At 39.9% G+C, this 24,983-nt stretch overlaps 1 protein-coding gene across 1 annotated transcript; it reads left to right on the forward strand.

The window, feature by feature from the left end:
• The first annotated feature begins 11,644 nt into the window (after positions 1–11,644).
• Positions 11,645–24,924, forward strand: BTG3 (BTG anti-proliferation factor 3). The gene is made up of 5 exons (XM_004588609.4): positions 11,645–11,662; positions 14,730–14,909; positions 18,958–19,095; positions 23,589–23,796; positions 24,256–24,924. Exons 2-5 carry the CDS (start codon positions 14,737–14,739, stop codon positions 24,493–24,495), a joined length of 759 nt encoding a protein of 252 aa, XP_004588666.1. The 5' UTR covers positions 11,645–11,662; positions 14,730–14,736; the 3' UTR covers positions 24,496–24,924.
• The last annotated feature ends 59 nt before the right edge of the window (positions 24,925–24,983 follow it).

Raw genomic sequence — 24,983 nt, forward strand, 5'->3', positions numbered from 1 at the left:
TTCCTGGATCTTGTTCCTGCCAGCGGCTGGCTTACAAACATATCAGTTCTCAGGTTTTTGAGTAAAACTCTACCAAAGGCTCTCCTGGGCCTATTTTGCAAATTTTGATGACCTGCCAACACTCATAACCAAATGAGTTAAATACAATGAAAGTAAATCTCCTTATACAATGATACTTCAAAGAATTCGTGGGGAAATGGGATTAAAAAGGTAAATTTGAGGCAGGAATTTAACTCAGTAGTTAAAATGCCCACATATCATTTGAGAGTGCCTGTGCTCAAATCCTGGCTCCTGGCTCAGATTCCTACTAATGCAGACACCAGGAAGCAGCCATGATGGCTCAAGCAATTGTATTCTTCCCACCCACGTGGGAAACCTAGATTGTGTTCCCAAATCCCAGCTGTGGCTCAGCCTAGCATGAGGTACACTACAAGCATTTATGAGGTGAATCAGCAGGTGGAAGCTCTCTGTTTTTCAAATAAATAATAAAGTTTTTTAAAAGTAAATATATTTTGGTCCAGAACACTTTTGAAACTCATGAATAATTTTTACATACTACACATTTCCTATGAACCCTTTGAAGACCTCTCAGAAAGCTTGTAGATATATTCTGTTGATTTTACTTCCCCCAGAGAACCCTCACCCAAGCAAAGATCATATCTTATGCATATCTTGTCATAATCTTAATGAAGCACAGCTACTTCTTTTAGTGTGCTGGATAAATTAGCATTTTAATATGGAATTTTCATAGTCTCCCAAGTTAACAAGACTTAAATTTGTTTAGTTTTATTTTATGAAGAAAAAGAAAAGTTGGACTTGGGGAAAAAATATATTGGTGTACCATAATCTTACAACTTAAAAAAAAAAACACAGAAAGTTGATCAAGTAAAAGAATGAAACAACCAAACTAAATCAGAATTCAACAATTTCCCATACAATATTACTACATAGTTTAGCTTTGTTTACATATCCATCCTATTGCCAATTTCAATCACAAAGTTGGCTCATCCTCGTGTCTCGCTTGTCTGACCTTTAACTCCTTCCATCTATCCTAGTAGCAACTTTTCATTGACATTCCTTATAAATTCTTTATCTTGTCACCAAATTTTTAGCAGCTTTTCAATATGTACACCTTTACTCTAGTATTCAAGCTGCTCATAATTTGATCCTAAACTGCCTTTTCAGTCTTATCTGTTGCCAATCTCTCAATCAAATCCTCTACTCTTCCCTACTTACTTTGGTCAATTAACACTTCTTTGGTACACATTGAACTTAATTTACTTCAGTTGTTAAAAAACTTTCCCCACTGCTCTTAGTCAGTCTAAAGTCTTAAATAGAATAGTAGAAAGTAATAATAAAGTTGGGAAATCTTGGTTTTAGTCTTTTCCCATGCCACCATGTTAAGTGGCTTAGGATAATGGAGTCCATTAACTTCTCTGGATTTCAGTTTTCTGCACAATACTTGGGAAAAACAAAATGATTTCAAATTATTTTCCAGATAAGAATGTTATGACTTCTTTACCTTTCTGGACTGCTTTCATCACTAATTTAACAACCAGTTCCTGAATGCTTCATATGAGCAATAAACCGCTGCTCTATGAAGCCAAGTATAACACCCACTACCTCATGCCTAATACCTGGACTTGCTGACTCAAGTCTATGCCATTCATTTTATAGGTATTCACTTTTAAGCTAAAGCATGTTAAATATAATATTAACTCCCTAAGAACAGAAATTTATGCATCTGCCTATCCTTAACAGATAAGGTTCTCAAACTTTGAACAGCATAATTTGAAACACCTGCTTAAAAAATACTAATCTCCATACCTCTCATTTATCCACTTCTAACACTGATTTAGTAATTGGTGATCTGATTCAGTAATTGGTGATCACCCAACTGGTGATTCTGGTTTAGTGTTACATGGACTACATTCATAGGGAAAGCAAAAACAAAAGCTTGTTCCCTGTTCCACCTATAAATAGCACATTTTCTTACTTACTCTTAGCAGGGGCTGAAAAATATTTTTCTTAATTTCCAAGGATTATATGTATTTACACTGACTAAGATCTATAATAGAAAATGGCTCACGAGGAATGAATAACGTCAAAATAGCTTGTCAGATTTAAAAATAATAACCAAAAGGAAAGAAGAGGAAGAAACACATAGGTCACCAAAAAGACTTCATGGTACTGCATGATGGCTGCGCTACAAATATAAAAGATACCAGCTGAAACCCAAAACTGGTGTAGAGCAGAACACACCTCAGAGTGAAGTGATGCTTCAGAAGAGGCTGTTAGCAAAGTACAGAAAAAGTGGTCAGACTCTTGCTCAGCTCAAATGGAAACAAAAGCATATCCTTCAAAGTCTCATTCTGTTTTTACTCTTCATTCCAAGACGTCAACCTCAAAGGAAAAAAAAAAAACTACCATCCCTAGGAGGGGATTAGGAAGGAATAGTAATTTTGAGGGTATAAGTGTTTCTGAATCAGAGTCCTTTGAAGATTTCAGGTGCAATGTCAGTAACCTTTGGAGAAGTATCTAAAAGATATGCCAAGTATTAGCAAATGTGATACCCTGACTTTGACAGAAGTGGATTCTGAAAACAACAGACTTGATCTTAAGATCTTTCAAGATCTTAGTCTAGACTAAGAAGTCTGTCTGCGTTTAGAGATTGAAGATAAGAAAACTTTGAGCTATTTTACGTATGCCGATAGTAATGCCAGCTACTTGGTTGGTTCCATGATAGATTTTTAGATGCTTATAGGAATTATTACTAATAACTTTAGCAAATCACTTGACAAAGCAGCGATACTGTTATTCCTATGAATAAGATTTTCTTTTTTGAGTAGCTCTATTAGGCCATTTCAAAATAAGTTGATTCATTTTTGGTCAAATATGATTAAAAAGTGAGATTTCTGGGGTCTTTTGGAGAGCTGCATTCATTCAATAAATATTTATTATACATTTTACTTACACCTGGAACTGTTATAAGTACTTGGAATCAATTGATGAATAAATCAAACTCTGCTCTCAAGGGACTTGGTATAGGAGAAAGCCAATAAGTAGCAAACACTTATATTCTGTGGCATGATACACTTACAGCAGAATGTTAAATATAACTTTTACTAAAGAACTATAAGAACAATATGGGAGAAAATGGTGGGAGGGAAAAAGTAGGTGGAGGAAGGAGAGAGAAAAGACAGAGGTCTTCCATCCTCTGGTTCATTCCCCAAATGGCCGCAATGGTTAGAGCTGGGTGGATCCAAAGCCAGGAGCCAGGAACTTCTTTCAGATCTCCACATGGGTATTGTGGCCCAGGGACTTGAGCTATCCTCCACTGCTTTACGTGGCCTTAAGCAGGAAGCTGGATCTGAAGTGGCACAGCCAGGACATGAGGAGGTATCCATATGGGATTTGGGGCCTCAGTCAGAGGATTAGTCTATTACACCATAGCACCAGATCCAGGGAAAAATGAATTGAAAAACAAATGATGCTCAGGGCTGGCTTTGGAGGTTGGTGAATGACAAGAATCATTATTGACTCTAAAATCTTCGGCCTGAGTAAGAGGTAAAAGTCTTACTAGTACAATAACAAAAAGGAAGGGAGAGCATATTCAGAGCAAGTTGCGAAACAAGAACAAACATGAGTTCACCTTGGGTCATGTTTTATGTGAAATGGCTATCAGGCATCCAAGTGGATGTGTTCAGTAAGCTGGTAGCCTCATGGACTCAAGTTCAGAGGACTGCCTGAAGTCGAACCATTAATAAGAAAGTCCTCTCACACAGACAATATTGAAAACCATAGGATAAGAAAAAGGGTAGTGCTTTCTGGCTTATAACTTTTTGAAAGTCTCTCCTGGATTGCAAGTTTTATTTTTTGATTTATGAATAAAATATGAGTAATCCTCTAAACAGAAATATTTTAAAATGTTTAGTTGTGCATTTGGTGAATCATTTGCCTTAAAAATAACAAAAACGAATAAAAACCATATTATTGAAAAAAAATCAGAGTAAAGAACCATCACTTAATTTTAGGTATTTCACATAATATTCTTAAAAATTCCAGTGAAATTAGCATAAATTATACACCCATATCAAATGATCAGTGAATTAAACTTCCCCAATAACTGTCGCCCTGAGATATTTTAGTATTTTACAATTGTGCATCTTTTTATAAAACATTCTGAACATCTTATGACATTCTGAACATCTCATTTTGGTTTCCAAGCACCATAATTCAATATTTACATTTATGTGATTACAAAACAAAGCAAAACAAAACAGTAAATTACCAACTGATCAACTTTGTTCTACTCTGTTTTCTTCCAAACAAACTACTCCCTGTGAATTTCTTTTGTTGCTAATTATATAGGTCACAGGTAGTTTATTGCTCCGACTTTTCTCTGAAAACCAAAATATTTGTGAATGCTTTTGTGTAAAAAAACACTGAAACATATCTCTGTCATAAACTTTCCATTTTCCTCCTTTTAGAAACAAAGCACAAAAGTTTGTGAAAATGAAATTAAGTTATTTTGGTGCATATTGAAATCTATGTACTTTTTCATACCACAAATTTTCACGGGCTCTTTGAGTACCCCCTGTATATTTCATTGCAAAAAATAGTTGACGCCTTCCTACAAAGTAGAGAAAAACCTGATCCACTGCCATAATCTCCTGATGCACTTCTACAAGCACACAATTACAAAATATTGTTGCCAACTATATCGCAAACAATTATTAAAGTACTAACTTAGGCCTGAATTTTTGAGCTCATTCTGTATCAAGGGTGGAGTGGGAACATGCTCTTTATGGTAACATCTCATTGACTCATCTGCTGACAAAGCAGATTTTTAAAGCCTACCCATAATCACTCTAATTAAGCCATAGAGTGTCAAGACTTGCTGTATGAATTTGATTAATTCTAGCCATCTCTGTGGTGTGACTGATGTGGCCTGTATTAAACGAGTGACTATGCCTTGGGAGCAATTTCTCTGCATTTATGGCCTTTCACCCTCCACCCACCTGCACTGAAAAAGCTGTGAGAAAAGTTTGCATGCCCTCATATGCCTGAAAATTCCTTTCAGCTGGGAGCTCAACTGCATCCAAATTCTTTTAACATTCCTAACCACTGTTGGCATTATACCTTTACGTGGCCTTAATTCACAATACAACTTACTGTTCTCATATGACTTAGAGCATTTGTGCTTCTACAAAACAACAAGTAACTTCAACAAAGCACTTGACAAAGCAGTGATACTGTTATTCCTATGAATAAGATTTTCTTTTTTGAGTAGCTCTATTAGGCTATTTCAAAACAAGTTGATTCATTTTTGGTCAAATATGATTAAAAAGTGAGATTTATGGGGTCTTTTGGAGAGATGTCTAGGTTCTTCTGCTACAACAAAACACCTCCAACAGTGCTTTATGAAGAACAAAATGTGTTTCTCCCTGTTCTTGAGGTTATAAAGTCCAAGACTGTGGGGCTCAGAGGCTAATAGGTCACTGATTCAACAAGATGGTGACTAACAGTCAAGGTTGCTGTGTTACACGTGATGAGCAAGATGGCGGCCAAGGGCAGAGCCCTGGGTGTGAATCAGGGTAGAGGGGTCAAGTTGTTTTAAAGAAAGACTGATTGGCCAGGGTCATTTCTGGCACCTGCCCCTGGCCTATGGTAGGTGGCTTCTGCGGTCATGCTGATGACAATTGGCTCCTAGTACTCCTCCTCTAGAACTCCTGGAATTTTCCACCTGAGGCTGCCTGCTGTTCCTATATAAGAGTTTGTATTTCCCAAATAAATTGGAACTGCTTAGACAGAACCCCTGCTGTGTCTATGTGTCTCTCACACACCGCAAGACTGGTTGGAGGGCAGCAGGCTCACTCCCTCCCACAACAGGATACTAGAAGAATCTGTTGGGGAGATCTCACAAGACCAGGGTGCCAGAACACTTGCTTGTTTGGTTTGGGCTGCTCTCTGCTTCCAGTGTAGCACTTTTTTGCTACATCCTTTAGAAGACAGGACAAATCTGCATCAAGCCCCTTTTTAAGGGCATCAAACCTCTTTCATGAGGGAGGAATCCTCATTACCTTACAAAGGCCCTAGCAATATTGACTACACCTAAATTTGGAGGGGACGCATTTGAACCATAGCAACATGCTTCTATAACTTGATTGGAGCTAGGCATTTGTCCAACTTTTTGCTTTTTATTATTATTATTTTATTTGAAAGGCAGAGTTAAAGAAACAGGGAAAAACAGAGATCTTGCATGTGCTGGTTCACTCCCCAGAGGCACACAATATCAGCACTGTGCAAGGCAAAAGCCGGGAGCTTCATTCAGCTTCCTGCTTGAGTAGTAAGGCCCCAAGCATTTGAACCATCCTCCACTGCTTTCCTAGGTCATCAGTAGGGAGCTGAATCTGAACTTGAGCAGCAGGCAGCCACTTCACCTACTATGTCAAACAATCACCGCCAAAATAAACTTATCTTTCAATTCAATTTTCTTAATTTTTAAAAAACTACTTTTTTCAAAGGTAGAGTTATGTGCCCGGTGCCATTGCCTAGTGGCTAAAGTCCTTGCCCTGAATGTGCCAGGATCTCATATGGGTGCCGGTTCAAATCCCAGCAGCCCCGCTTCCCATCCAGCTTCCTGCTTGTGGCCTGGGAAAGCAGTCAAGGATGGCCCAAAGCCTTGGGACCCTGCACCCGTGTGGGAGACCCAGAGGAAGTTCCTGGCTCCTGGCTTTGGACTGGTGCAGCACCAGCTGTTGCGGTCACTTGGGGAGTGAATCATCAGATGGAAGATCTTCCTCTTTGTCTCTCCTCCTCTGTCTGTATATTTGACTTTGCAATAAAAATAAAGAAATCTTGAAAGAAAGAAAGAAAGAAAGAAAGAAAGAAAGAAAGAAAGAAAGAAAGAAAGAAAGAAAGAAAGAAAGAAAGAAATAGAAAGAAAGAAAGAAAAGAAAGAAAGAAAGAAAAGAAAGGTAGAGTTACAGAGAGATGGTGAGACAAAGAGATCATCCATCTACTGGTTCACTCTCCAGATGGCCTAACAGCCAGAGCTGAGTCAACCCAAGCCAGGACATTCTTCCAGGTCTCCCACACAGGTGACATGCCCCAAAACACTCAGTCCATCTCATGCTGCTTTTTCAGGTGCATTAGCAGGGAGCTGGATCAGAAGTGGAACAGCTGGAATACAAACTCCTATTGGAGGTCAGTATGACAGGTTTTGTCTGCTAGGCTGTTGTTCATCTAACAGATGTACTGTTCCCTGTGCTTTAGTACCAATATTGTACAAGGTTATACAGAGAATGGTTCCCCAAAACTACTAACATGCAATCATTCCTCTCTCATTTCCACTACCATACAAGTGATCGAAAAGAACAAAGAAAAACAAAAGCAAGGGGATTTATTTTAGTAGAAAAGCATCCTTCATGTTATTCCCCAAAAAATCAGAGTTTCAATCCTATTATCAACATACCTCATTGCTGAATGAAAGTTATGGTGAAAGCTGATTGTGTATATCAGCATGGCTAAGACATGTGGTCCAGCTGTTTGTACAAATAATGGTCTAGGTCTTCCTGTGAAGGGTATTTTATAGATGGTGCCAACATTTATACCCTATTGATCTTAAGGAAATCATCCTCAGCGATGCTGGTGGGTTTCCATCAGTTAGGGGCCTTTAGCGCAAGAATGAGGTCTTCTACTCAACTGAACTTGAGCTGTGGTTATGCAATAAGGTGGAGGAATCCACCATGGTGGGAGGGTTTGGGGAGGGGTGGGGAGAACCCAAGTATCTATGTAACTGTGTCACATAATACAATGTAATTACTGAAGTTAAATAATAAATAATTAAAAAAAAAAAAAAAAGAATGAGGTCTTCTGGAGAAGAAATCCTGTCTACAGATTTTGAGCTTAAGACTACAACATCAACTCTTGTCTGAATGTCCAGTCTACCAGCACTAGCTGTCTCAAACATTGCAGTTCCCAAAATTGCATAAGTCATTGGCTTAAGATCAATTGGATCCGATAGACAGACAGGTACACACACACACACACACACACACACACAGAAAGACAAAGAAGCAGATAGAAATTTTTCCAAAGGACCTGATTAATAGTTATAGTTTAAGCAGTTGTTCCTTTTTTGTGAATCTTTCACCACATGAATATGCCTATACTTAAATTTTGTGACACTAAATAAACATAGGCACTTAAGTCTTATTCACTGTGAAAAGTCAATTTCTCTTCTGCTTTGAAGAACAGTGCTGTCAAAGGAACCCAATAATCAAGGTACTCCTCCACCTAAATAAGAAATTTTACACCAGCGGTTCCTAACATAAAACCATACCTGAGCCCAGAATGTCTAGTCCATATATTATCCACAAATTCTAATAAATCATCAATAAGAAGTTGGAGAAGTTCAATAGAAACATTTTCTTCTGAAAATATTGATCATGGTTAAGGCCCACCTCGAGCATAAAGGCTTCAACAGTTAATGTAACTCAGAATAGGAGATGCTATGCCCAATTTTCATTGCCTCATTTACCAAGACTTTGCGTTCTGACTTTTGGGCGTCAGCTTTAATGCAAAATATTATGGGAGAATAATGAATATTTCAGATTTTCTTTAAGTTTTTTTAAAGATTTATTTTGGAAAACAGTGTTCCAAAGATACAGAAATGGGAAGGGGAGAGAGACAGAGAATCTTCTATATGGTAGTTTATTCTCCAAGTAATCATCAATGGTTGGTTGGGCCTGGGCCACTCTGAAGCCAGGAGCCTGAAACTCCACCTCAGTCTATCACATTGGGTGGCAGGTGCCCAAATATTTGGAGCATCTTCCACTGGTTTCCCACATGCATTAGAAAAAAGCTGATTCAGAGGGAGGTTGGGTCAGGTAGTACTCAAACCAGTGTTCAAAAGGCATCACTGCTCACTGGCCCTTAGAAACCACTTGCTAAACTTTGAATTGCCAACATCTCCTGTTTTCCCTGGTGCTACATTATATTTAAGAACTCTCCAATGTCCACTATGAAAGTGATCATTTTGTACTTAGTTTCACGCTTGACACGTACACTGAGAAGACGGTATCTGAGATGATTCTGCATTTAATAGTTGGAGCTTAGAGGAATAACATATTTTAAAGTTTTGCAAATATTTAGTTGAAATAAGATCCCAAAAGCTATTCACAGATTTTGTTGTTTGCATGTGAGTCATGTTTTCTGTGACTTAGACACGTAACCATGGGGTGTATAAAGTCCTAGTCCTCTTAGAGTGACTCATTAAGAAAAAAACATTTGTGCTGGAAGCAAACTATACCCATTAATGCACAATGCTAGTGGACATCATAAGTTAGCTATGAAAGAGTTATACATACTACTATGTAGCTGTATCAGCACTGCTCTTGTCTGAACTGACAGCAGAACACCATTGACTGAGTGGCTTAAATAGCAGAAACATCCCTCCCAATCCTGGTGCCTGGAAATTCGACCAAGGTATCCGAATATCCCACGTCAGATGAGACTTCCTAATTCGCTGTCTTGTACTCTCCCTTGGTGGAGCACAGAGTGATCGTTTTTCTCCTGTCCCTTCTTAAAAGGCCACTAATCCCATTCATGAGGCTCATCTTCCTGATTCAGTAGTTCCTCACGGTCTCTTCTCCAAATGCCATCCCACTGGTGACTTTATGTTCAACCTATGAATTCAGGAGAACACAGTCCACTGTAGCTCTCTTCTCCCAACCCTTGAGGAAGAGACTCCCACCTTGCTAGAACAATTATCTTGATTCCCGTTCAGGGGAAAAAGTAGGGACAAAGGGTCTGCAGGAGAAGAGTAGGAAAACAGGGACAAAGGCATCTACTACGTGTGAGGGAAAGCGGATGACAGAGATGAGAAGTGCTAAAGCTAAAGTGCTAAAGCTCTACACATGTTTCACACGACCCAGCTAAGAACATTTTTACATGATTTTGAATGTATGTTTCCATTCCTCACCTTGCTTAGTACAATAACGTGAACACCAGGCTATGATGAGAGTCACTGATTTGCAAGCATTACACAGAATATTAATTGCAAATATAGACATTTCTGGAGAAATTGAGTATTTTAGAAAGACACAGGGAAAATTATGAATTCAAAAATTATGAATTCAAAATGAAAACACTTCCCCATCTCCTAGAATAGTCCAAAGAATAAATATTAGTATTTCCTTTAAATAATCCAGCAAGTAGCCCCAGCACTACAGTAGCATTGTTTTTAACAAATATTTATTGTGTTGGTTTGGAGACTGTATATTTATCACCGCTAAACAAAAAATTGCCTTGATAACAGCCGTGGTGCCATCAGTAATAAGAATTTAGAGTATCCACAAGAGATGCCAGGTCACATGGGTAGTAAGGAATCCGGCCACTACATAACTTGAACAGCTCTCCAATAATTTGCAATTAAAAAGCAGAAATATTCTGCAATTAACAAAATAAGCCTGGCTTAAGAAACGTTTTCACGGTTCTGCAGGCTGGAGTTCAAGATCAAGGTGCCAACAGATGTTTAACGTATTAAAGTGCTTTCACAAAACTAACACCATGTGCCAATTCAATATAAAAGGTTGGAAAGCTGTTCCTTTTCTTAACAAAGTTAATGTTCTTTTTCCATGTTCCTATTTGCTTAAGGATTAAGCTTTACTTCTGGGAAATCCTTGAGAGGAAGTGTTTGAGAAATAGAAAAGCCCGGACTCTTCAAGGCTTCAGTCACTGGGCCAACATCCCTGGAACCTCTCCTTTGTGCAAGAGGTGGTACCCAGTGCCAGGTCGGGACACATCCCTCAACAGGAGGCAATCCCTGTTCTGAGGCAACCCCGACCGCGGCGAGGGAGCGGTGCAACTGAGCAAACTGCCTAGGACACAGGGAGGCAAACGGTGCACAGGGCTAACGCGCCGGCAATTACCAGGGCCCATTCCCCTACCCGTCTGGTCCGTGTCTTGCTGCGAAGTCTCAGGTCTGGAGACCTGCCGTAGAACTCGTCCTCCCCGCCAGAGGTTTCGGGCCTCAGGGCGCCAAACTGAGACCACGCGGCGGGAGAAGAGGCTGAGGCCACCAAAAAAGGACGTGGCCCGCGCGACCCCCTCAAAGGTACTAGAAGGTGCTGCAGCAGGTGGGGCACCCTAGCGGGAGCCACTGAACCCACAGCGCCGCTCGCTGGCGGGAAGCGAACGCTCAGCACACCAGGGACCCCGCCACCCGAGTCGAGGGTCGGCGCGCGCCGCGCGACCCCGCCAAAGGCGCCTGGCGCGCGAGCCGCGCCTCGGGCGGGTTGGCGGGAGAAGCCCCGCCCCTCGCCCCTCCCCGCGAGGCGCGCCAGCCGGTCCCCACGCGGCGCCGGCCCTTTTCCCGTGTCATCGCCCCTCCCCTCTTCCGGGCCGCCAGCCCCCCGCGCTCCGCCTCAGGACCGCGCGCGCCCATTGCGCGCGCCCTGCCGCCGGCCCGCCCGCCAGTCCTCTCAGCGCGCGCGGGGCCGCCCGACGACGCGGGAGCTGCACGCGCCGGACGAGGCTCGCGGCGCTTCCCGGCTGAGGCGGCGCCCTCGGTGCTTGGCCCGGACACGGTGGCGGCAGCCGAATCTGCAGCCCCCACCCCCCAGCTGCGGCGGCTGTGAGGAAGCTGGATTGGGGGGTAGGCGGACATGGCGAGGCTGAGGACATCGAGGCGGGGTGGGGGGGGAGGGTGGTCCGAAGGCTCCTGCGGCCACGTCGGAGGCTCGCTGCGGAGCGGGGCACCGGAGGCAGCTTGGGGAGGTGGGCTGGGGGGTCGAAGCCGGCGTCGGGCTGCGCGGCCCGGCGCCAGGGGAGGCTCGGGGGGCTTGCCGGCTAGGATGTTGGCGGGACCCGGGGCAGAGGGCTGAGGGGCGGACGCCGCCCCGAGGCTCCTGCCACGTTTCCACCGCGCGTTACCTTCCGCCTCGGGGTGGGAGAGAGCCTTGTCTCCCGCGGCCGGCTCCTTCGCCTGGCTGCCTTGGGACCCGGGACCCCGCTTGCTGTCTAGAGGGTAGCGCCTCAGCGGTGCCTGAAGCCAGGGGAGCGTTTTTTTGGAAGGAGCGTCAAGGAACTGGGATGGGGGGGCCCTTCCTCCTCGACCCCACCCCGCCAAAGTTGGGGGGAAACCGGGATTGCAGAAGTTGAGCGCAGCTCGCAGGCCGTGCTTTCCTCAAGAGTGGGTGGAGATGTTTGGTGCCTGCCTGCTCACCTAGCTCTCTTCAGACCCCAGCAGCAGGGCTTAGCAGCCGGGTTCTGTGGCTTCGCCAAGTCACACTCGGCTACCTTGGAACATTTTGGAGCCCGAGTTGTAGGACCGACCGCTGGGGCCATTCTTCCCGCTCGCTCCCTCCACCTTGGGGCTGTCCGGTGGGAGAAACACTGGTTTCTAGAAACGGTTGGGGATGATCTCGTCAGTATGAGAAGGGAAAAGTACTGTGTTACCCACTCCTGGAAGGCCTGGCGTGGTTTTCCCTTGGGTTTTCTCCACGCAGCCCGGAGCAGAGGAGCTTGTGGAACAAAGTAGAACTTGAGGGGCAGCCACCGCGGTGACGACGTCCCAGAATGACGTCACCGTGCAATATTTAAAATGGGAGCTTTTTGCTCCCAGTGTGGGTGGAGGGGTTGTGGCCACTTACTCAAGATCAAGATCTAATGTCATCGTGTCCCTGTTTGCTTCACATTGACCTCTGTCTTTTTTTCCTGTTGGTACTCCTAGATTTCTGGGGAGGCTGGGTTTATTTTTCGGCTATTCCAGTCATCATTCTTGCAAACAAAAAATAAATAAATAAAGCCTGTATGACTCATCTTGTGCTACAACTAAGAGCAACCACTAAGTGGATCTTTCCTTTTTCTTCTGTTTTGTTTTTGATAGGAAACTGAGCAAACAAAACTAAAGCCCCAAACTGCTATATGTAGCATATATCTGACAGACTTAATGAAGAGAAGAGTCTAGTTTAGGGTTCACTGTATTTCTTAGTGTGGTTCCTTGTTTGCTTTTTGTTTTTTTCTCTTTTTGGTAGGGTAAAAGCTAATGTGGTTTTATGGACAACTTCCCCCCCACCCCAAATTGTGGCTACTTTCCCCCATCATAATGTGGTGTAAATGTAGCTTTATAAAGTGGGGATGGGGTCACAGTTTTAGAGAGAAGGTTGTCCAAAGCTGTAGTGACCTAGGATTGTGTGTGCAGTTCCTGGTGGCCAGCCATGGATGGAGTATTTGGCATTCTAAGGTTCCAGGAGGAAGGCTTGGGTGGCTTCCCATCCAGGATCAGGTTGACTGTGGCTGCCAGAACACTTCTCAAATAACTATATAGAATTTATTTCACACTGAAGTCCCTTGTTTGAATTCAAACACGTAGTAAAGAAACCGCATTATGAACAGTAAGATGAAGAGCAGTTTGGGGGAAAAAAGAAAGCTAACAATCAGCTTTGTTTTGTGAATGTGTGGCAACACAAACTTTCAGTTGCTGGGTTAGTGAGTTTTGATCACCAGCATAGCAGACGCTGTATGAACTTAATAACTGGCTCCAGAAAAGGTGATGGTGCTTTGTAAACAGTGCATCTGAATATTTTCAGTTATTACAGCCACCACATTAATTAGCGATGGACTGTTTTTAGAAAGGCCTTTCTTTTAGATAGTTTCGAAATGCAGCTGAGTTATCTATTTCAGTTTTTCAATGGATAACCAGGTTTCTGTTCATAAATATGTTTTGGTAGAGTCTCTGTTTTATCTTTTTGATAAATTTATCTCTGTCCCTGAAAGAATACTTACAGAAACTCCAATACTGAACTTTTCTTAGATGTAGCAGTTTTGTTGAAGGTAGTTTACAGCTATCATCATAGTTAATTTTAGAATACTTTGTTTCACTCAAAAAGTAACCTTGTGCTTATTAGTATCATTCCTTCTTTACACCCATACCTCATTCCTCTAGGTCACTGCATTTGGCTTTCTGGACATGTCTTAGGAACAGTGTTTTGTCATTGCCTTTTTATTCATATATTGTATTTTAGGTTTACCTGTATTGCAACATGTATTGAGTACCTATTCCTTCCAATTACCAAGTAATACTTCATTGAATGTGAACTTTTACATAACAAAAAACATACTTTTTTGTCCATTCATCAATGTGTAGACATTCAGGTTCTGTCTGCTTTTTTGCCATCATGAATAATACTGCTGTCTGCCTCTTGGTGTCAGTTTTTGTGGACATGTAATCATTTCTCTGGATATATAACTGGAAGTAGAATTCGGAAATATTGTTAACTCTGTTTAACCCTTCTGAGCCAGCATACTGTACTAAAATGACCCTGTAATGCCAGATCTAAAGTGAACTTTACTCACTGTTTTAAAGCTCAAATCATGCTAGAACATTTTTGAACTTTTTGACTGAATATTGATATATTTACTAAAAACTATAATTTTTGTAACAGTGTTTTGAGTAATAATGCTGATTTTACTGCAGACCACAGGAGCAATTTGGTATATTCTATTGAATTGCTTCACAAAACAAAATGATAAGATTCTTATCATTGAGACCTCTGTTTTTAAAAACTTGTGAGTGTGCTGAAACTCCAGATTTGAGCCAGGGAAGCACAGTGTAAAATTGAAAGGAAAAATAGAAAAAATAGGAACAGTACCTTACCAAGCTTTATCTTCTAATTTTTATATATTTCCTTTTGTTGAGAAAGTTTGTCTTATCATTGTAGGAAAAAAATGAAGAACGAGATTGCTGCTGTTGTCTTCTTTTTCACAAGACTGGTTCGAAAACATGACAAGTTGAAAAAAGAGGCAGTTGAGAGGTTTGCTGAAAAACTGACTCTAATACTTCAAGAAAAATACAAAAATCACTGGTATCCAGAAAAGCCATCAAAGGGGCAGGCCTACAGGTAAAGCGTTCAATTAACAGTCGAACTCGGCTAAAGTGGAACAGCTGATCAACTTCTTAAATGAATAGAGGACTGAATAATGTCCAGACCATGTCTGTCATAGTTGTATCTGCAAAATACAGAACTTGGGGGATATGTGGGTATTATAAAATACATCCGTTTGTTGGTGGAGTCCGAGTGCCTCTTTTGAGGAATCCAATGGTATCATCTCATAAGCAGTTAGTTTCTAAGGTTTGTAGTCCTGACTTCGGACTGAATGTAGCTCTGTGTATACCAGAGGTATTCTGGACTTCTCACAGTTCTAAAGGACTCCTGAGTACTTGTTAACTGATGTGGCATGAGTTAAAGAAAATGAGTTGTATTATATCTGTGAATTACATGTCAGGTGTATTTTGAGGAAAAAAGAACTGAGAATATTAGACACCTAATATATTTTTACTCTTTGTAGAAGTAATTGATCTATAATGTACGTGATTTTGTGGTGAAAGCCACTGTCACTTTTAGATGAAGATAATTCGATTGTGACCCATACGTGGCAAATACTGGCTCAGGGATTTGCACTGAGTTGTAACTAACTCCAGATTCACATGAGATATCTGCATACTACTGCTTCAGCACCAGGAAGGAAGAGAATTCTCACTTGGCAGCTGCCTTTTGTTCTCTGGTTTATAAGTTACATTTACAGCTTGAAATAAAGGAAAGCACACTCCTACAAAACATGTCCTGGCATGCTGAACGCCTCATGTTTTGTGTGACCACTCAGGGAGCTGGTTTGAGAATGTTCTAAACTGGTCAAACCTTGCCTCCTATGTAAATGCAGCCATAAGGAAACAGAAGTGGAATAGTTGTGAATGAATCAACAACTTCAGAGTATGTTCCTGTTCCTAAAGTTTCCTCCACCTATCACTTTGCTGTGAAAAGGACTTCCTTCTTTTCAATCTCTGACCTTTCCCAAGTATAAGACTTTTGAATAAGTCTAGATTTTGTTTCTTATTTGCTAAAAGCCAAAGTGAACTTTGTTTTACATTGACAAAAAGAGAATTAAGATAATTAGTATGTTTTTATCTTCTTGCACCATTCTCCTAATGTTTTTCTGCGTATGTTCTTTCCTGATATCATGCACAACTTCTGCGAGTCAAAGCTGTTGAGGCTTTTTACAGTGATCTAATAGACTTTGGATGAACGCTTGAAAGTGCCAAGCCATCATACTGTTATTATAGGAGGCACTGTCAAATAAATACTTAAAGGTCAGACAGGTACAGTTTCATTTCCATTAATTCTAAAAACTAAGGAGAAAATTAAACAAGATTCAATTGGCATGTGATCAAAAATATCATTATTGAATCATTATTGAAGCTGTCTTTGAAGTAGGAACCTAATAGATTCAACACTCATTGTTGCTATTTTGAAACTGAGACTATTGAGTCAACCAGACATAGACTTTTCAGTTCATAGAGTGAGTTGAAATTTTTTTTAAAATATTTGTAAATTAAAGTTATTTCTTGGTAATATATACAAATAAGATGTTTGTGGAGGGAAGTTTGGCAGTATTGTCAAGCTATGTTAAAAAATACTCATGCCTGATGTCAAGTGTTGTGCAGAGGGTTAAGCAGTGGTTTGTGAAGCTCTCATCCTGTTAAGAGTGCTCATTCAAATCTTCGCTGCCCCGTCTCGGAGGCAGGTTGCCATTATTGCGCCTCGGAAGGTAGCAGAACATGCTAGACCCCCTATAACCCAAGTGGGAAAACAGGATAGAGTTCCTGGCTTCTGGTGTCACATGGGCCACATTGTGCTTTTGAGCTCATTTGGGAAATGAACCAGTAGAAATAAGATCTTTCTCTCTGTGTCTCCTGTTACTGTGCCTTTTGATATAAATAAATATGTAAATCTGTATTAAAAGTGCTTTTGAACCAACAGTAAGTTGAATCTGTTTTGGAAGCATAATTAGAAATGCAAGCAAATGTGTATGAATATGGATATATCTTATATTTTGTAATTATAAAAAACTGGAAAGAATGAAGCTGTTAACATTAAATGATAGACTTTACACAACTTCTAAAAACTTGTTTTTGAACAGTGGTAAGTAATCACTGTATGGGGAGTGAGTAAAACAGTCAGTTGGCTGATGTAAAATTTGTTTAGCATCCATATATATCATAATTCTTAGATATATAAAAGATACATCTTAAGGTTTATTTCTTTAACTGCTTTTGATCTCAGGGCACATGGAATTCCAGATTTATTCTGGACATTAGAATCTATAGCATAATTCCATTTTATACAAAGGATCAAAAAACATCTATAAAACAAAGTTGTTCACTCTCAATTTGAGATACGTTATTGGTGGTTATACTAGCCTGGATTTGAATGCTGATACATCACTTCCTATGTGATGTTGGCCAAGTTACTCATGTTTTCTGCCTCCTTTCCTTAAGATGGAGAAAATAGGATCTTAATTCATAGAATAATTATTACTATTAAAAGTGAAAGAAATTCTTTTATAACATATGGTGCAGTAAGCCTTCAGAGTTACTGTATAGCAACATTTATTATTAGATACATACCAGGACTTATTAATTAATCCAATGTTCCTGATTAATGCTTGATTTTAAACAGTTCATACTTTAAATTATAGCACCATTTCTCTATTTAAGCAGCATTCCTTTTTTTAAAGATATACTTTATTTTTATTTGAAAGGTAGAGTTATATAGAGAGAGAGATCTTCCATCTGCTGGTTCAAGCGCCAAATGCCCACTGTGGCCAGAGCTGAGATGACCCAAAGCCAGGAGCCAGGAGTTTCTCCCACAAAGGTGCAGCACTGTCCTCTGCTTTCTCAGGCCGTAAGCAGAGAACTGAATACAAAGTGGAGCAGCTGGGACATGAACCAGTGCCTATATGGGATGCTGTCACCACAGCTGGAGGCTTAGCCTACTGCATCCGATGCCAGCCTCATAAAGCTTATTTCATTGTGTATTTTTGCATTCACTCCGGTTGCCATCTTTAAACATTGTGTTGGAGTTATTTATTAGGTAAGAAAAGATAATAACAAAGGCTCCATAGGTTTAGAGGTGTGGTTGGTTTTGTTTTGTATTTGTTTTTTTGGTATATATTTTTCTTTAAAAAAAAAATGGTAGCACATCATTAAATAAGCCAATAACATTTTAGAACCATTTTTAATAAGTATGTGATATGAATGAGTCTATTTTTAGAACAGCTTTAGGTGAGGCAAAAGATACCTTGACACTTATCATACAAGAGGTAAAAATAAATCAATGGGGCCTGGCGCCATGGTCTGGCGGCTAAAGTCCTCGCCTTGAATGTGCCAGGATCCCATATGGGCGTCGCTTCTAGTCCTGGCAGCCCCACTTCCTATCCAGCTCCCTGCTTGTGGCCTAGGAAAGTAGTCGAGGATGGCCCAAGGCCTTGGTACCCTGCACCCGCATGGGAGACCCAGAATTGCTCCTGGCTCCTGGCTTCGGATCAGCACTGGCCATAGCGGTCACTTGGGGAGTGAATCACTTGATGGAAGATCTTTCTCACTGTCTCTCCTCCTGTATATATATATATGCCTGAGTTTGCAATAAAAATAAATACATCTTTAAAAAAATAAAATAAATCGGTGCCAGATCATAAATTGTCACAAAGATTTCCAAATACTTGAAACACTGGTTGAGGTCTTTGGTTAAGCAGTTGTATAGGAACTTAATTTACAAAAGCTTTTACCATCAAGGTTCTAAGTAGTATCTCGCAGCTTCTGTACTCCTTATCGATTTAACGTACATGTGTGGCTGAGTAGTCTGAATAAACTCAGTAGAGCCAGTTCTAGCTAATTTTCTAGACTTACACAGATATTCTTTCTTCATGACATTGGGCAGTTTTACACTGCCTATCATTAATCTATAGTTCATATTTACTCTTTATTTTGCATAAATATGCTTCTGTTTTTTCCCTCGGGGTACTTTTATTATTATACGTGTTGGTAAATATGTATAAAGATTTGTATTTAAGATGCAGGTAAAATGTTAATGCAGCTTCACTGTGTTGTAGGTGCATCCGTGTCAATAAGTTTCAGAGAGTTGATCCTGATGTCCTGAAAGCCTGTGAGAACAGCTGCATCTTATACAGTGACCTGGGCCTGCCAAAGGAGCTCACTCTCTGGGTGGACCCATGTGAGGTGTGCTGTCGGTGAGTTCACAGACTTGGCAGCGCGGACAGATTTGACAAATTCTCACATAAATAATTTGCCTATGAATTGCTAGGACCTAAAGCTGGTAGTTTGGCTTTCCCAAAATATGAATTTTGTGTGAGTACCCTTTGTGAAGGAATGGTTGCATTTGTAGAGCTAGAAACTCATACGACTAATTTGGCAGGGTTTTCCTGCAACTTTCCCAAGAATTTTATTGAGGTTTGGGAAGTAGGAACTTCAACATGTAGTCTCCTTTTACTCAGTTACTGTATTTGATTGTTGGTGTACTTTACCTTCTTCAAACTAGAAAGAACCTAATTTTAAATAATACTAAATAGTAACTTTTGCTTGGTCTCTTTTCCATCTGTACTCTTTCTACCTCCTTTGTTCTTTTTTTAAGTGACTAAATGATACTTTGATTTTCTTTTCATAATGGAAATTACTTCTTACATCTCTTAATGAACAGAATTGTTAAGGGTGCTGGGTATGAACTCCAGTCATTCAGAGCGCATTTACTGTACACCAGGAAATCTTGGTTGTGGGGTTTTAAGAAATAAGAAGGGTTAAAGGGGAAGGATTAAGCAAATCATAACATCGCCTGATGTGCTCTAATAGAAACAGACACAAGGTAGAATAGGTGGCACAAAGGAGCAAGTTGTTGCTTCTGCTGCAGGTTCACAAAGAGGATTAAGTGAAGGACACGTCAGCTGGCAGGGGGAGGAAGAGGAGTCCTGCTTGACTAGATAACAAGGTTAAACATTCTGGAAAAGGAAAGAGACTGAAGAGAGTCATGGAAGCTAACCTTTCCACCTTTTCTCACACTATATTTCGTGTCCCTGTACCATTAAGATGTTTCTTCTTGGTTTTGAAGTATCATTTACCTCACCTCTCCTGTTCATTATAACGGTGCTGATTTTTGAGGTAAACTTAGTTCTGTCCTTGAGGTGGTCGGTCACACCCTGCTGCTTAGCAGTGAATGTGGGAGTGAAGATATGTAGCTAAGCATACATGTGTATTTTTTTCAGGAAAACTCACCAAAACTATTCTTAGAGACTGCTTGATTTTTCAGCAGTTAGTATAAGCTTATTTCGTTGGAAAACTGATGTACAAGGTCTTGAGGTTTAGGGAGATGAGGGCTCCCCAATACTTTTTTCAAGAGAACAGTGAGCAATTTAGAGTATAGATCTGAGAAGATACGCATTTTTAGATTTTGAACCCTTTAGAAGACTTTATAAAAAGTAAATAACACAGAGTAATCATTTAGTGTTAATAACTGATCCTAAATCATCAGGGGCAAGTTTTGATGTCTAGGGTTAAGAAGTTGAGTAATTATGTAAACGCTATGGACATACTTACTTTAAATGATTAAAATAAATCTTGGCATCTGAAGATAAAAGCTTTGGCTATGTAGACATTCTGCTTAAGTGGATACTTCATTATTTGACATTGCAACATAATGAAAAATTACTGTGTTTTCATCTTAGTAATTTAAGAAAATCTTTGAATTCAGTAGCCCTGTAATAGCTTGATTTATTAAAGTTTTGCCTCAGTTTGGATAGGATGGATTATTTTCCTACAACTAATATGTATCACCTTAAAATTGAGGGTGCTATCACATACAGAACACCAAAAAGATACATTAGCAAATGAGTAAAAGGTAATTACTATTAAGTAAGTTAAAGGAGGGATTGAGATATTCAGAAATACTTCTTAACTGAAACTGGAAACATTAATATTCTAAAAAATGAAATTATATATAATTTACACAAAATTATATATGTATATAATGCCATTATGTAATTCAACATGTATCTGAGTCTTTGCAAATAGTTTATTGATATACTGGCGACTAAGGTTATTTTAAAAATTGAGTTGTAGGCCAAGCGCAGCAGCCTAGTGGCTAAAATCCTCACCTTGCATACCCCAGGATCTCATATTGGCACCAGTTCATGTCCCAGCTGCTCCACTTCCCATCCAGCTCCCTGCTTGTGGCCTGGGAAAGCAGTCGAGGACATCCCAAAGCCTTGGGACCCTGCTCCCGCGTGGGAGACCCGGAAGAAGCTCCTGGCTCCTGGCTTCAGATCATTTTAGCTTTGCAGTTGCAGCTACTTGGGGAGTGAACCAGCAGACAGAAGATCTTTCTCTGGCTCTCCTTCTCTGTAAATCTGACTTTCTAAGATGAATAAATAAATAAATCTTTAAAACAAAATAAAATTTTAAAAAAACCTGGATTGTATTCAGAGCTTTCTCCATATGTCTTCACTTAACTGTGAGGATAAAATGCTGGAGGATGGGGCCTGCTATAGTAGCCTAGCGGGTAGGGTCCTTGGCTTGAACACACCAGAATCCCATATGGGCACTGGTTCTAATCCCAGCAGCTCCCTGCTTGTGGCCTGGGAAAGCAGTTGAAGTTGGACCAAAGCCTTAGGACCCTGCATCTGCCTGGGAGACCTGGAAGAGGCTTTGGGTTCCTGGCTTCGGATCAGCACAACTCTGGCCGTTGCGGTCACTTGGAGAGTAAATCAACGGACAGAAGATCTTCCTCTCTGTTTCTCCTCTCTGTATATCTGACTTTCAATTAAAAAAAAAAAAAAGTGCTGGAGGATGTAAGAGTGACATAGTTAGAAAGGTTATCACTTTGTGGAATATTTAAGAAGAGAACATATCTTTCCAGTGACAGGAAAGTCTGATAATCACTGGTAGTTTCATTATCCAAAGTACTTTACAAATTTTTGCAATTTCTGCAATCCTTTTTCCTCCTGATGGACAACTGTGTTAGTTGTTCATCACTATTATGCAACACCTTTGATAAGCAGTTAATGAATTAAGGAGATTTGACCACCTACATGAACGAGAGCCATACCCTGTTCAAGCCACAATAAGTTTTAGATACTACTGATTTGTTTTAGATTAAATTGAACTCAGTTTCTTAGCCTTGGCTCGTTGAAAATGAAAAGTTTAAAAGTTGTGTACTAATACTCCTAAAAAGTTATTGTGCATTTTAATGTTATAGTAATATAATCAGCAGCTTGATTTACCAGGCCATTTGAGCAGGGAGCTAGATTGTAAGTAGGGCATTAGGGCTCAAACCTGGGCTGCTGGTGTTGCAGGCAGTGAGTGACCTATACTGTTGGCCGCAACATTGGCCCATGTTTCTGTTTCTATAATGGCAAAGGCTTTTTTTAAATTTCCTTCCTCTCTTTCTGCTTGAATTTGGATTCCATTAGTGGGCATAATTCCATTATTATAGTATTACGTCTGTTGTTGATATTTCTAGTATCAGCATATGAATTAGCCTTTCATTGTACTGAAACTTCTCGAGCCATTAAATCAGGGAATGAGGTAAATCTACATTGCTTAACCTTAACTAAGTAAAATGAAAATTACATGAATTCTGTGCTGGGAAGAACTCACACAATAGTTAAGGCCTTTAATTCCAAGAATTACCAACCAGTTTCAGCCAGCTCTGGCCTGCTCATCCACTGTATGGAAAATGAATACCTAGGATAGGAAGTGACTTGCCTGCGGATGCAGAGTTAGAACAAGAAACTAGTCCAGTGCTCTTTGTACCATCTTGGGGCAACTCCATTTATGATATTTTGAAAAGAATAGAAGAAGGAGTTAAACAGCACATTTAAGTAGCATCTGTGACTCCATTTGGCTTATGAGAAATAGATGACAGGACAACTTTAAAAGAAATATAAATCGTCTTTGAGACTACTTGACTTTCAGTATAAACTTTCAAAGGCTGCATGGCAATTAGGTCATTTGTAATTGTCCAGATTCAGAAATGATTTGACCTGTAACTTACTTCTAAATAACATAATTTAATCCTTAGTTCTCTAAGTCAACATTGACAGTATTTCCTTTCTAGTTACTTATTGTGTATCTGTTGTATATTTTGTAGGGACAGTTTCCGTTGTTCTAATCTTTTATAGTATTCATCTATATAAACTATTTAAATAGATCTGTTGGTTTCAAGAAAAATTTTTGAATTTTCCTCAGTATTTTTTCCTTAACTTCTAGAAGTGTCTGAATTTTCATTTTTGCCAGTGCAAATTAAGAAACAACTCTTTTACTTTATCATCATAAAAGTAGGCTTCAGACGTCTGGTTTAGTTGCAAGACTTAAAGTACCAGGATATATGTTGTATGGTGGTCATTTACAGATACATCAAAATTTTTTCCTGTATAAGTTAAATGTAATCAGAATAATAGATTTGTTTTTGATATTTTTTAAAATGAATTTCTATTAAGAGTCGAAAGAATTTGAGAAAGAAAATGGGTCATTTTTGTTAGTGTCCAAAACCAGGAGTAGAAACATGGTAGCCTGTTAGACTGGAGCTGGGTTAAGATGTCAGATGTTCAGGGTTCAGCTCTGGGATGATTTTTTTGTCTGCTGTGGACTGATGTCCCAGCCTGTGGGTTTTTGTATTTACATTTCTTGCTTGTTAATGTGACTTTAAGATTCGTGGGTTTTTATGTGTGCTTAGGTATGGAGAGAAAAACAATGCGTTCATTGTTGCCAGCTTTGAAAATGAGGATGAGAATAAGGATGAAATCTCCAAGAAAGTTACCAGGGCTCTTGATAAAGTTACCTCTGATTATCATTCGGGATCATCATCTTCAGATGAAGAAACAAGTAAGGAAGTGGAAGTGAAACCCAGCTCTGTGCCTGCAGCTCCAAGCCCTGTGTACCAGGTAATCATGAAATGGCTCATGAACCTTACAGTGATTAAGAAAGAGAAATGTTTTTTGAATGTATACTTGATGTACCCGCCTGATATTTGTCCCCGAACACTAAATCGCTTTCTATTCCTAAGACTTTATTGCTGTTTCGTAAACAGGTATTGGAACATGAACAACTTGCATTTAGTCATAATCTGCTTAATGCGGTGGAAACTTCTGGCCTAAAACGTGAAATGTCATCACAAGCTTCCATTCATTCTAGGTTTTGATCTTTTCTAGATGAAAGTTTCAGTGTGGTTATTTGATTATTCACTTATTTAGATTTAACATAGAATTATCACACACACCTGTTGTGGTTGTGGGTGAGTCATAAAAATCTTTCATAAAGTGATGAGAGAGCAGGAAAGTAACCTAGAGTTTCCCTGATATATAACTTAGTTTTTCCTTTGAATTAATGTCTTCTCTTTACAGATATCAGAACTGATATTACCACCTCTTCCAATGTGGCATCCTTTGCCCAGAAAAAAGCCCGGAATGTACCGAGGGAATGGTCATCAGCATCACTATCCTCCTCCTGTTCCATTTGGTTATCCAAATCAGGGAAGGAAGAATAAACCGTTCCGTCCGATTCCAGTGACATGGGTGCCCCCTCCTGGAATGCATTGCGACCGGAATCACTGGATTAATCCTCACATGTTAGCACCTCACTAGCTTCTTTGATTCTGTTGCTGTAATGCTGAAACCTTACTACACGTTACAAGTCAAAAATTCACATTCATAGTGGTGAAGTTAGATGGGCAGAACCATCAAACTTATTTTTATAGAGAAGTTATTGAGAATAATCTTTCTTAAAAATATATATATGCACTTTAGATATATTGATATAGTTTGAGAAACTTTATTAAAATTAGTCAAGTGCCTGAGTTTTTAATATTGGACTTGAGTATTTATATATTGTGCATCAACTCTGTTGGATACGAGAACACTGTAGGAGTGGACCATTTGTTCTAGCACCTTTGAGCATTTACTTAGTAAAGAGTATGTAACTTATTTATACACAAGGAAATCTATTTTATGTCATTATTTAGAAGAATTGCGTGGAATCATGTAGTTGCAAATAAAATGTAGTTTGAGGAATGATAATGTGTTTTTGTTCTGTTTTGAAAAAGTAGTGGGTATATTTTACTTCAGTGTATTTA

Source organism: Ochotona princeps, chromosome 3 (assembly GCF_030435755.1).
Source record: "Ochotona princeps isolate mOchPri1 chromosome 3, mOchPri1.hap1, whole genome shotgun sequence".
NCBI lineage: Eukaryota > Metazoa > Chordata > Mammalia > Lagomorpha > Ochotonidae > Ochotona > Ochotona princeps.

What these genes read in the sequence shown, in the direction of transcription:
- BTG3 (XM_004588609.4), top strand. Translation starts at nt 14,737, where the DNA reads ATGAAGAACGAGATTGCTGCTGTTGTCTTCTTTTTCACAAGACTGGTT. An exon ending in TCAAAGGGGCAGGCCTACAG is followed by an intron (nt 14,910 to 18,957) that starts GTAAAGCGTTCA and finishes ACTGTGTTGTAG; the next exon opens with GTGCATCCGTGTCAATAAGT. An exon ending in CCATGTGAGGTGTGCTGTCG is followed by an intron (nt 19,096 to 23,588) that starts GTGAGTTCACAG and finishes ATGTGTGCTTAG; the next exon opens with GTATGGAGAGAAAAACAATG.